Source organism: Lactuca virosa, chromosome 8 (assembly GCF_052849685.1).
Source record: "Lactuca virosa cultivar CGN04683 chromosome 8, Lactuca_virosa_CGN04683_v6, whole genome shotgun sequence".
Lineage (NCBI taxonomy): Eukaryota > Viridiplantae > Streptophyta > Magnoliopsida > Asterales > Asteraceae > Lactuca > Lactuca virosa.
In genome coordinates, this window is record NC_136433.1 from 75,293,059 (window position 1) to 75,305,583 (window position 12,525).

A 12,525-nucleotide genomic window follows, 5' to 3' on the forward strand; every position below is an offset into this window, starting at 1 on the left:
TGGAATGAGTGGTTTAAGATTGGAACCATTGAAATCATCCAAGGGAGGTTAGAAACCAAATCCATAATTATTAAATCTCATCAAAATCGACTTTGGGGTTTCAACCACTTCCCAAATTTGAATTTCAAGGTTAGAAGAGAAGAGATTCTACCTTGCAAGCCTTTGTTCTTCCATTTCTTTGTTTGAATGCTCAATTCTCCTCTTGAATCAAGTCCTAAATGTCAAGAAATGCATAAATCACCAATATAGCTCTTTTTTCCTTGCAAAATACATCTAGTAAGAATGAGGGGGGGGGGGTATGTTTGCATCTTATTTCGTCAAATGTTCACTTATGGTCACTCTAGTTTGAGCATATTGCTAGTTCTTACCATGACTTGCATTTTCCCAACTCTAACATGTTTTTTTTGACATATTTTATCCACTAACATCCTTATTTTATATTTAAATTAAATTTTGGGATGTTACAATTACTTACCCCTTAAGAGGATTTTGTCCTCGGAATCGCTTTAGAGTCCACGATGGTAGGTTACCTCCTCATCATTTCTTCTTTTGTTTCCCATGTGAGATTGGGCCGAGCGCATGCTTCCATCTGACTAGCACAAAGTCAATTTCCTTGTTCCTTAGCTTTTTGGTCTTCATTTCTAGAATTTCCTCTAGTTCTTCTACTAGTCTCTTATTCTCATCAATTCTCAAGTCCTTCAATGGAATTGTCAGTTCCACTTTTCCAAAGTATTTCTTCAAGTAGCTTACATGAAAGGTATCATGTATTCCTTGGACTTCTTAGGGCAACTCCAAATTAAAGTCTTGGGTTCCAACCACTTTTAATACCTTCATGGGTCCAATGTATCTTGGACTCAATTTACCCTCCTTACTGAATCTCACAACTCCTTTCCATGGGGAGACTTTCAACATTACTAATTCACCTTCTTTTATGTCATAAGGTATTTGCTTCAAACTTGCATAACTTCTTTGCCTATCTTGAGCCACCTTCATGTTAGCTTGAATGACTTCTATCTTTTCATTTGTTAGCCTTACGAGTTCAGGACTTGTGATTTTCTTTTTTCCAGCTTCAGGGCAACACACAGGTGTTTTATACTTCCTTCTATACAATGCTTCATAAGCTGGCATTCCAATACTTGAGTGATAACTGTTGTTATAAGAAAACTCCATAAAGGGTAAGTGATCGTCATATTTTCCTCCAAAATTAATTACACATGTCCTCAACACATCCTCTAAAGTATGGTTGGTCCTTCGGTTTGCCCATCCGTCTGAGGGTGGTATGCAGTGCTCAAGCATATTTTGCCCCCAGTTCTTCTTGTAAGGATTTCCAAAATCTAGATGTGAATCTAGCATCCCTATCTGAAACTATGGTATTTGGCACACCATGAAGTCTCACCACTTCATCAACATAATCTTTTCAAGATTTTCTAAAGAGTTTATTTCCTTTATAGCAAGGAAAAGTGAATTTTTAGTCAAAACGATCTACAATCACCCAAATGGCTTCATTTCCTTTTCTCGTTCTTGGTAGGCCCATCACAAAGTCTCTACTAATGTCTTCCCATTTTCCAACCGGTGTTTGAAGTGATTGGACCTTTTCATAAGGAAATTGATGTTCCACCTTGACTTGAGCACAAGTAAAACACTTGGATATGTATTTCATAACTTCTGGTTTCATTTCGGGCCACCAAAAGTGTCTCCTTAAATATTTATAGGTCTTGGTACTCCTGGGATGAATGGAGTATTTTGATTTATGAGCTTCATCCAAAACTAACTTCTGATTCTTTCCATGTTTGGGAACCCAAATTCATCTCCTAACGGTCATCAATTCTTGTTGCTTTCTACCAACCTCAATTTTCCTTCCCAATTTCTCTTTCTTAACATTTTCTTCCTTCAACGCTTCAACTTGAGCATCCTTGATCATTTGGAATAGGTTAGACTCCACATCAATTCGCATTGATCTTCCTTTAATAGGTTTCTCAAGAGTCTTTCTACTTAAGGCGTCTGCCACCATATTTGGCTTCCGTTTATGATATATGATCTCACGATCAAAATCATTGATGAGTTCTATACATCTTCTTTGTCTCATGTTTAATTCTTTCTGTGTGAAAACGTATTGAAGACGCTTGTGATCTATGTACAACTTGAACTTGGTACCATAATGGTAGTGTCTCCAGATTTTTAGGGCAAAAAAATTGTAGCTAACTCCAAATTGTGAGTGGTGTATCGTGTCTCTGCATTCTTCAGTTACCTAGAAGCATAGGCAATGCTCTTTCCTCGTTGCGTAAGCATAAAACGAAGTCCTTTGTTGGAGGCATCACTATAAACTATAAAGTCTTCCATGCCATCGAGTAAAGTGAGGATTGGGGCCTCACATAGTTTCTTCTTCAAAATATTAAACGTTTCTTGTTGTTTTTCACCCCACACAAGTTTAACTTCTTTCTTGGTAAGTTGGGTGAGTAGGACCGCGATCTTGGAGATATCTTGGATAAACCATATGTATTAACCGTCTAGTCAAAGAAAATTTATATTTTTGGTTGGAGTCTTCTGTGGTTCCTATTTCATGACCGCTTCAATTTTCATCGGGTTAATTTTTATGCCTTCACGAGACACCACGTATCCCAAAAATTGAACTTCTAGTAGCCAAAATTCACATTTAAAGACCTTTGCATAGAGTTTCTCCTTCTTGAGTAGTTGTAAAACCTTGCATAAGTGATCTCCATGCTCTTCTGCACTTCTTGAGTATATCAAAATGTCATATATGAAGCCAATTATGAACTTATCAAGGAAAGTATTGCAAACTCTATTCATCAATTCCATAATGGATGGGATGTTAGTGAGCCCAAAGGGCATTACAAGAAATGTCTGTAACACATTCGGAAGGTAGTTTTGCCAATGTCTTCATCTTTCACTCGAACTTGATGATAGTCGGAACGATGTCAATTTTTGAAAAGTAGTCCGCTCCTTGTAATTGATCGAATAAGTCATAAATATGAGGTAAGGGGTAATGATTCTTGATCGTGACATTGTTGAGTTCTCGGTAATCTATGCACATGCGCATTGATCCGTCTTTCTTCTTAACAAACAATAAGGGAGCACGCCATGAGGATGAACTAGGACGAATGAATCCTTTGTCACTTAATTCTTGAAGTTTAGACATAAGTTCCCTCATTTTAGAGGGAGCAATTCGATAGGGTGCACGAGCCACGGGGTTTATACCCGACACTAGATCGATGCCAAACTTAACTTGTCTTACGGGTGGTAAACCGGATAATTCTTCGGGAAAGACTTCGGAAAATTTAATAAATATCTTTATTTCTCCAATTTTCTAATTTTCTTTCTTTCCATCCAAGACACATGCCAAGAATGATTCACATCCCTTTGAAAGACAAATTTGATCTTTAAAAGCCGACATCACAAAAGAAAATTTGTTGTCGCGGTTTCCATATACACAAAACTTTTCTCCCATGGCAGTCTTGACAGAGACCATTCTCTTTCCACACAATATTTTTGCATCATTAGCTTCCATCCAATCCATTCACACTATCACACTAAATCCTTTAATCCTTATTAGAAGTAAATCGATAGAAATGGCTTGACCATTTATTTCGAGAAGGCAATCTAGGTACATGCGATTCACTAAGATATGGGTACCATCAGCTATTTCAATACTATAAGATTGTGACAGTGTGGCTAAGGGTCCAATTAATTTACGACAAAATCTATGCGATACAAAAGAATAGCTAGCACCCGAATCAAATAATATGTATGCGAGGTTAGAGTCAACAAGTAGTGTACCTGCTACAACATCATGGGTTATATTTGCCTCCAGTTCACTCATGAAGTATCCTCTTTCCGCAACAATGTTTTTTTCTACCCTATTATTGGCGGTAGATCCCACAGTCTCAATTCCCTTTTTCGGGCATTGTGCACTATAGTGCCCCTTCTCATGACACGAGTAACATTCCATATTTCTCACATCCTTCAGTTTACAATCTTTAGCCTTGTGACTAGTTTTTCCACACTTGAAGCATTCTCCCGACCTGACTCTACACTCGCCACCATGTCATTTTCCATATTTCCTACAATCCTTGGCTTCATGTCTTTTGAAGTATCTAGATACAGAGTGAATCCTCTTATGCGATCCCGAAGATCCATGGAATTTCCTCTTTTCACCAACCATTTGTCTCTCACTTTATTTCTTGAGTATCATGTCTTCCACTCTAGAGGTCACCTCAATTGTTTCATCAAGTGTTGTGGCCTTTCCCACTTCCAAGGAGTAGTCACCTTGAAGCCCATTAAGGTAGCATTTCACCCGACCCTCTTCATTTGGTAATGTATTCCCAAGGAAGGGGAGCATGTCGGTGAACTTCTTGGTGTACTCATCAATCGTCATATTGCCTTTTTGAAGAGCAAAGAACTCATTCACCAACTTATCTTGGCATCTCGGGGAGCTAAATTTCGCTTTTATGCGCTTCATCAATTCTTCCCAAGTGAGGGATGTAATCCCTTCGGTTCCAACCGCCTCGCGAAGATTGTTCCACAATCCGAGAGCATCATCTTTGAGCATGTGGGTAGCAAATCCCACTTTCAATCCGTCTTCACACTTACAAGTGTAGAAGACATGTTCCATTTCGGTAATCCACTTCATCACAACCATTGGGTCTTTGTCACCTTTGAACTCCATCGGGTGCCATGTCATAAAGTATTTAATGCCACTTTCACTATCTCCTCTCTATCCACCTTGTGGTGCTTTTAGAGCAATCACAGGAGGTCGGGGTGGTGTTGGTGGAGGAGAAGGAGGTGCATGAATATACGACTAATATTGGCCAACATCCATGGGGTTGTCACCTTAATCACGGGATTTCGACGAGGTCCTCGATGAATGTAACGCCCCGATTCTCAGGTGTTGTTTAAATAAGAATTTAATTGGTTTCAAGGCCCACTCGACGAGTTGGTTGCCCTACTCGTCGAGTAGCAACGGGCTTGGTACGTGTGTTTAGTGACCTACTCGCCGAGTCCATGAAGGGACTCGACGAGTAGGAGCTGGCAGAGGAAACCCTAAATCTCGGGGTTTTGCACCCTATTTAAGGAAACATAAGCCTCCTTTGGCCTCTTTGCAGTCCTTTGAGAGCTCAGAAAACCCTAATTTGTGTGGTATTTCATTCTTGTGTGTGTAAAGCTTTGGAGAGGAGATCTTTTGAGAAGAGAAGCTTGGGGAACAAAAGGCTAGGAGCAAGGAGGTGTGGGAAATCAGAAATCTACCTCATATAGCATCATTTGGAGGTATCAAGTCGTCACCTTTTCTCCTTTTTCTTTCTAGACCTCTTTTGGTTGAGATCTAGGGTTTTTATGGTTTGGTTGAGATGGTAGTGTGGGATATGAGTTAGATCTGAAGTTGTAACTTCAGATCTGTAACCTTCTTGGGTTCTAGAGTCATAAAGCTCCGAATTTGGTCATGTATGAAGCCTCTTTGAGTATGAAACCCCCTTTGTGAGCTTGGATTTGACATTAAGAGCCTTTGTAGCTATGCATGCACGTAAAGTTTGCAACTTTACGTGAAAAGCATGCCTTAGAAGCTTGGATCTGTAGTTTGGAGCCGCTGCATGGCTCAAATGAGTCTGTATGGCAAAAAGGACTGAAGGGACTCGACGAGTCGCATGGTCGACTCGGCGAGTCATATGAAGATAGGCATGAACTCGGCGAGTTGGAAGAACAACTCGGCGAGTCCAATAAAGATTGTCGTAGACTCGACGAGTGGATGAACAACTCGGCGAGTCGGATGAGGTTGCCCCAAATTATGTATGCGCGGGTAACTGTCGAGTTGCAAGAAGGAAGCTCGACGAGTGGCCTTAGGGTCTCGATCGTAAGCCAAAGGAACACGACGAGTCACTCAGGTGACTCGACGAGTGGGCTAGTACTTCAAGGAACTCGGCGAGTAGTCGGGGGTACTCGGCGAGTCAAGGTCAACATGGACTGTTGACCTTGACTGATGACTTTGACTTTGACCAGGGTTTGTTTAGTTGGCTTATGGGTATGATCATACTATGGTAATAGGTGGTGGAGTTTGTGGTAGTGATCTGAGGGTTGAAGTTTACCTACCGAGTCGACATCTGCAAGGTGAGTTGTCCTCACTATATCGATAGGGTCTAAGGCACCAAGGCCGGCCGTTTTAGTTGTTATCGTTATGGTATGCTACATGTGGATATGATCTATTAGATCAGAATCAGGATAGACAGTATGTTATGCTCTTATGATCCATTGGGATTGATATGTTAGTGACCTGCTAGGTTAGTGCTCTAGTTATGAGAGATTGCTATGTTTGGTGCTCAGTGAGATAGATATGTTGGATGGTTGTATATGCCAGTATATGTTAGTTATGCGCACATGGTTATTTGCTTGTTGCTTGGGTTGAGGCGGTCCTGCTTTGTGTTGAAGGCCAACACACCCTATGAGCGGTCCGGGAAGAATGTAGGCCCACGTGGCGGTCCAGTCATGCCGAAGACTCCGTATAGATTCAGTTGGACTGTAGGCCCTGTAGGGCGGTCCAGTCAGGCTGATGGCCCAGTATGCATTTTGATTGATTGGTTATTACGGATATGGTATTATCAGTGTGGTATTGGTATTTTGGGGGTAGCTCACTAAGCCCTCGGGCTTACAGTTTTCAGTTTATTGTTTCAGGTACTTCAGGAGTTCATGGCAAGGCGAAGGCGTGACCGTACCGCTCCTCATCCTTATGATCTGGCTTTTGGGACACTCTGATTGAATAATGAATTGAAAACATTTTTGTAAACAATACTATTGGTTTTTATTTATGCTTGAAAAGTTTAAATTTGGCGTAAAATTTTGGATGTGACAAGTTGGTATCAGAGCCTTGGTTTGAGTGAATTGGGGGAAGCAAACGTGTGAACCCAGTCTCAAATGAAGGAAATTTTCGGAATAAAATTTTAAAATGGTTTTCAAAATAAAGGATGGAGGATGCAGAGGGTACGATCAACCGTAGCCTGTAAGTAAACCTTAAAATACCATACAGTTATTGATATTATGATATGTTAGAACAACATGCTAGTGCTAGGATAGAGATCTTCAGGAATCACATGATAGACTTGCCTGATTATATGATGCCTACTAGCCTAGGGTTTCTTGTATATGGAAATGACATTATTACTGTAGTCGATAGTGTAGGCATCACGGCTGTGCGTAATCAAGATCTTATAGCCTGAGAATGTTTGATCCAGTCTTCGGATAGGATTGGGTATTCGAAAGTCTATTGGGTCCAGTGTTATGTGCGACTAGCTTGCACTAGCACTGCAGGGGTTGATGAAAGTTTCATGGATGTGTGGGTTGTGAGGAGCTGTGAGATCAGTTGTGGGATAAGCGATGTTTCCCTAGGAGTAAGGGTTGAGCATATGTTATGTTGATGATAGTGTTAGGGTGTTGTGGTGATACTTGAGACAAATATGGGTAGGTGTGGAAGGTAGTATGGGCCCGTACTACTGAAAGCACAGGACCCATACGCGTAGCAAGGAAGTCACAACCCCTAGGGTTTGTGGGTTTTGGCCTCCCGATATTATGTTATTTATCTGATGACTTGAGTATATATATATATATATATATATATATATATATATATATATATATATATATATATATATATATATATATATATATATATATTTCAGTATGGTGGTGACGAGACGTGTTGCTAATGGATCCGGGACAGGATCAGGATCGGGAGACGGAGGGTCGGAGGTGCCAATAGCACCTGACCCCGTGGTACAGATAGGGACAGAGGAGTTGGATGCCAGGATCCGGGAGATTATGCACGACGAGATTGCTGCAGCATTCCGAGCGCAGCTGCCAGAGATGTTTGGGTCAATTAAGACCGCGATGGTTGCGTACTTTGATGGGCGATATGCAGCTCTAGCAGAGACAACTGCCGTTGCAGCCACTTCGGCTGTAACTGCGGTAGGGGTTGGAGGAGGAGCCACCAGGGCTTTCCAGTACCGGGACTTCGATAACACGAAGCCCCCGACGTTTGATGGTACATAGTATGCGATCAGGGCTATGAGGTGGTTATCTGACGTGGAGGGATGTTTCTTCACGTGTTCATGTCCTGCTGACCAGAAGGTCAGGTGTGCCCTGAACCTGCTGAGGCTTGGGGCAAAGGACTGGTGGAGATTGACGACAGGGTCGTACACGGATGATCAGCGAGCTGCTGTTACTTGGGAGCAGTTCCAGGATATGTTCCGCACCCGCTACGTTCCACGTGTTGAGCGGGAGCGGCTTGCTTAGGAGTTTTTGACATTGACACAGGATGGGGAGTCAGTGATGGAGATCACTTGTATGTTCACGGAGAGGGCTATGTTCTGCCCGGAGTTTGCTTCAGAGTAGTCTCAGATGACTCGTTATCTGAGTATGCTCAAGACTGATATTCGACAGTTTGTTGCTACGCAACGTTGTGAGACTCTTTTGGATCTTCAGGAAGCCGCTAGGCGGCGCGAGTTGGAGATAGAGCTGCAGTTGAAGGAGCAGCGTCAGGTTCCGACACAGTCTCAGCCGACACCTAAGCGGTCCAAGAGCGCTGATACTCGGACCGGGGGTCAGCAGAGCCGCACTTGTGGAAAGTGTGGCAGGGGTCATTCTAGGATTTTTCGAGCAGGAGGTGGTTGCCACAAATGTGGCAACGAGGGGCACTATGCCAGGGACTGTCACCAGTCCGCCCCTCCAGCATATATGAGGATTTGTTATCATTGTCATCAGGTTGGTCACGTGAAGACCAACTGCCCGCAGCTCACCGCCAAACCGGCGTAGGGATCCGCACCGGCTACTCTGAGGATTGGAGATGGGAGGCCAGTCAAGGCGGAGCCTCCGAAGGCTCAGGGGCGCGCCTTCCAGCTCACGGCCGAGGAGGCCAAGGCAGCACCGGATGTGGTTGCTGGTATGTTTCTATTTTCTGTTTCAGTCATTTTATCTATGTTGTGCTTATCGTTGGTACCTGTGTTTAGGTACGTTTTTAGTAAACTCTTTGCCTGCATTGGTTTTATTTGACTCGGGGGCGAGTCGGTCGTTTGTATCTCAGACTTTCAGTAGAGAGTTCAGTGTGTCGGTAGATGAGCTTGAGTGTCCGTTGCGAGTTTTGATCGCCAACGAGCACGAGATTTCTGCTTCTTCGGTTTATCGGGGATGCAAGCTGGAGATTTTCGGGGTATCATTCCCGATAGATTTGATTCCTATTCCCATGGGGGAAGTATGTGTGATCGTAGGGATGGATTGGCTCAGCCGGTTTGGCGCCATGATCGACTGTGAGGGACATCGAGTAGTAGTTCAAACCCCAAGTGGGGGAGAACTGGTGGTATATGGTGAGGGCACCAGAGTAGGATCAGGGTTTTGTTTGGCCGCCAGGGCTCGGCAGCATATTCAGCAAGGATGTGCAGGCTATTTAGCGTGTGTGGTGGACTCACGGGTCAGGGATCAGACTTCAGTTTAAGAGGTCCCGGTGGTTAGAGAGTTTGCTGACGTGTTTCCAGAGGAGTTACCTAGAGTACCCTCGGAGAGGCAGGTGGAGTTCAGGATTGATCTGGTGCCGGGTGCGGCCCCTATCGCTAAGGCGTCGTACTGACTGGCACCGCCAGAGATGCAGGAGTTGTCATCTTAGTTACAGGAGCTGCTGGGTAAGTAGTTTATTCATCCGAGTAGTTCCCCATTGGGAGCACCGATCCTCTTCGTCAGGAAGAAGGACGGTTCGCACAGGATGTGCATCGACTACAGGGAGTTGAACAAGCTGACGGTGAAGAACCGTTATCCACTCCCAAGGATAGATGATCTTTTCGATCAGCTGCAGGGTGCATCTTGGTTTTCCAAGATCGACTTGAGATCTGGGTATCACCAGGTCAGGGTGAGGGAGGAAGACGTGGAGAAGACCGCGTTTCGGACTCGTTATGGTCATTACGAGTTCGTGGTGATGCCGTTTGGGCTCACCAACGCGCCAGCAGTATTCATGGATTTGATGAATCGAGTCTGCAGACCGATGCTCGATCGCTCGGTCATTGTGTTCATAGATGATATATTGGTGTATTCCAAGACCCGACAGCAGCACGAGGAGCACCTCAGGGAGCTGCTGGAGGTTCTGCGACGAGAACGGCTGTATGCCAAGTTCTCGAAGTGTGAGTTTTGGTTACAAGAGGTCCAGTTCCTCGGACATCTCGTTAACCAGGAGGGGATTTTGGTCGACCCGGCCAAAGTCGAGGCGGTTATGCAGTGGGAGATTCCGAAATCTCCCTCAGACATTAGAAGTTTCCTGGGATTAGCAGGGTACTACTGGAGATTTATTCGAGATTTTTCCAAGATTCCAGTACCCCTCACTCGTCTAACGAGGAAGGGGGTGGATTTCCGGTGGGGCCCTGAGCATCAGAGGGCGTTTGAGACCCTCCGACAATGTTTATGTGAGGGGCCAGTGTTGACGCTCCCCGAGGGAGTCGAGGATTTCGTAGTATTTTGTGATGCGTCCATCACAGGTCTGGGGGCGGTCCTCATGCAGAGAGGACGAGTGATAGCCTATGCATCGCGGCAGCTGAAGCCGCATGAGACAAGATACCCCATACACGATCTTGAGTTGGGAGCGGTAGTATTCGCTCTCAAGATTTGGAGGCATTACCTGTACCCGGTCCGATGTACTATATACACGGATCACAAGAGTTTTAGGCACATCATGGATCAGCCGAACCTGAATATGAGGCAGCGCAGGTGGCTGGTTGTAGTCAAGGACTATGATTGTGAGATCCTTTACCATCCTGGTAAAGTAAATGTGGTTGCGGACGCTTTGAGCCGCAAGCCAGTTGGGTCTTCTACCCAGGCAAGGTGTATGAGTATAGCGGTGGATTCCCCGCTTGTGAGCTTGATTAGGGATGCTCAGGTCGAGGGCATGAGACCAAAGAACTAGAAGGTGGAGCGGATTAAGGGCGAGAACGCCCGGTTTGTTCAGGATAGCCGCGGATTATTGACCCGACACGGTCGGGTTTGGGTTCCGATGTCCGGAGGGGTCCGGCAGACAGTGATGGAGGAGGCTCATAAGTCTCAGTTTTCTATACACCCGGGGGCCACTAAGATGTACCGGGATTTGAGTTTGAGCTACTGGTGGCCGTGTATGAAGCGAGAAATCGCTTGGTACGTCGAGAGGTGCTTGACTTGTAGGATGGTCAAGGCCGAGCACCAGAGACCGCATGGTAAACTGCAGCCCCTGGAGATTCCCATGTGGAAATGGGACAAGATCACGATGGACTTTATTACCAAGTTGCCAAGAACGGCGAAGGGGCTTGATGCTATATGGGTCATCGTGGATCGCTTGACCAAGAGTGCCCATTTCTTGGCCATACGGGAGAGTTCGTCGGCCGAGAGATTGGCCGATATGTACGTCAGCGAGATTGTCTCTCGCCATGGGGTTCCAGTCTCCATTGTCTCCGATCGGGATGTCAGGTTTACTTCCCGTTTTTGGCAGAAGTTTCACGAGGAACTGGGTATGCGGCTGCACTTTAGTACAACATTCCATCCGCAAACCGACGGTCAGAGCGAGCGGACCATTCAGGCCCTCGAGGATATGTTGAGGGCGTGTGTTATTGATTTCGGTTGGAGCTGGGATTCTCACCTACCGCTGACAGAGTTCGCCTACAACAACAGCTATCATTCTAGTATTGGCGCCGCGCCTTTTGAGCTGTTGTATGGTCGGAGATGTAGAACCCCGGTCTGTTGGGGTGAAGTGGGACACAGAGTGATGGGTCGGACGGAGGTAGTCTTGTAGACTACCGAAAAGATACAGCAGATCAGACAGCGGCTGCAGACCGCTCAGAGTCGGCAAAAGAGTTACGCTGATAGACGCCGATCGGATTTAGAGTTTCAGGTTGGTGACATGGTACTTCTGAAGGTCTCGCCGTGGAAGGGTGTGATCCGCTTCAGGAAGAGGGGAAAATTGGATCCCCGTTATATTGGGCCGTTCAGGATCATTGCCAGGGTTGGCAGAGTGGCTTATAGGCTAGAGCTACCCAAGGAGCTCAGCCAAATTCATAGCATGTTCCATGTTTCGCAGTTGCGAAAGTGTATTACGGATCAGGAGGCAGTAGTATCGCTGGATGATATACAGGTCGATGAGCGCCTGAATTACGTGGAGAGGCCAGTAGCCATCTTGGAAAGGAAGAAGAAGATTTTGCGGAACAAAGAAATACCCTTGGTAAAAGTGTAGTGGGAGCATCGGAGAGGATCCGAGTGGACGTGGGAGCACGAGGCGGAAATGCGGGAGCGTTACCCGACGTTGTTTATTCCAGCAGACTTCGAGGGCGAAGTCTAGTTCAAGTGGGGGAGAATTGTAGCGCCCCGATTCTCAGGTATTGTTTAAATAAGAATTTAATTGGTTTCAAGGCCTACTCGTCGAGTAGCAACGGGCTTGGTACGCGTGTTTAGTGACCTACTCGCCGAGTCCATGAAGGGACTCGACGAGTAGGAGCTGGCAGAGGAAACCCTAAATCCCGGGGTTTT

At 45.1% G+C, this 12,525-nt stretch overlaps 2 protein-coding genes across 2 annotated transcripts; both read right to left on the reverse strand.

The window, feature by feature from the left end:
• Nucleotides 1-537: 537 nt before the first annotated feature.
• LOC145130497 (uncharacterized) lies at nucleotides 538-1,128 on the reverse strand. Its single transcript, XM_079065287.1, has 2 exons — nucleotides 829-1,128; nucleotides 538-735 (listed from the first exon to the last, which is right to left on the reverse strand). The coding sequence occupies exons 1-2, from the start codon at nucleotides 1,126-1,128 to the stop codon at nucleotides 538-540; spliced, it is 498 nt and encodes a 165-aa protein (XP_078921413.1).
• Nucleotides 1,129-4,192: 3,064 nt separating this feature from the next.
• Nucleotides 4,193-4,684, reverse strand: LOC145130498 (uncharacterized). The gene has a single exon (XM_079065288.1). The coding sequence runs from the start codon at nucleotides 4,682-4,684 to the stop codon at nucleotides 4,193-4,195; it is 492 nt and encodes a 163-aa protein (XP_078921414.1).
• Nucleotides 4,685-12,525: the final 7,841 nt, after the last annotated feature.

Excerpts from the sequence above, each read along its gene's own strand:
- LOC145130498 (XM_079065288.1), bottom strand. The coding sequence starts at position 4,684 with ATGGAGTTCAAAGGTGACAAAGACCCAATGGTTGTGATGAAGTGGATT.
- LOC145130497 (XM_079065287.1), bottom strand. The coding sequence starts at position 1,128 with ATGCCAGCTTATGAAGCATTGTATAGAAGGAAGTATAAAACACCTGTG. Across the intron at positions 736-828 it reads GATACATTGGACCCATGAAG|AAATACTTTGGAAAAGTGGA; the intron begins GTATTAAAAGTG and ends AGCTACTTGAAG.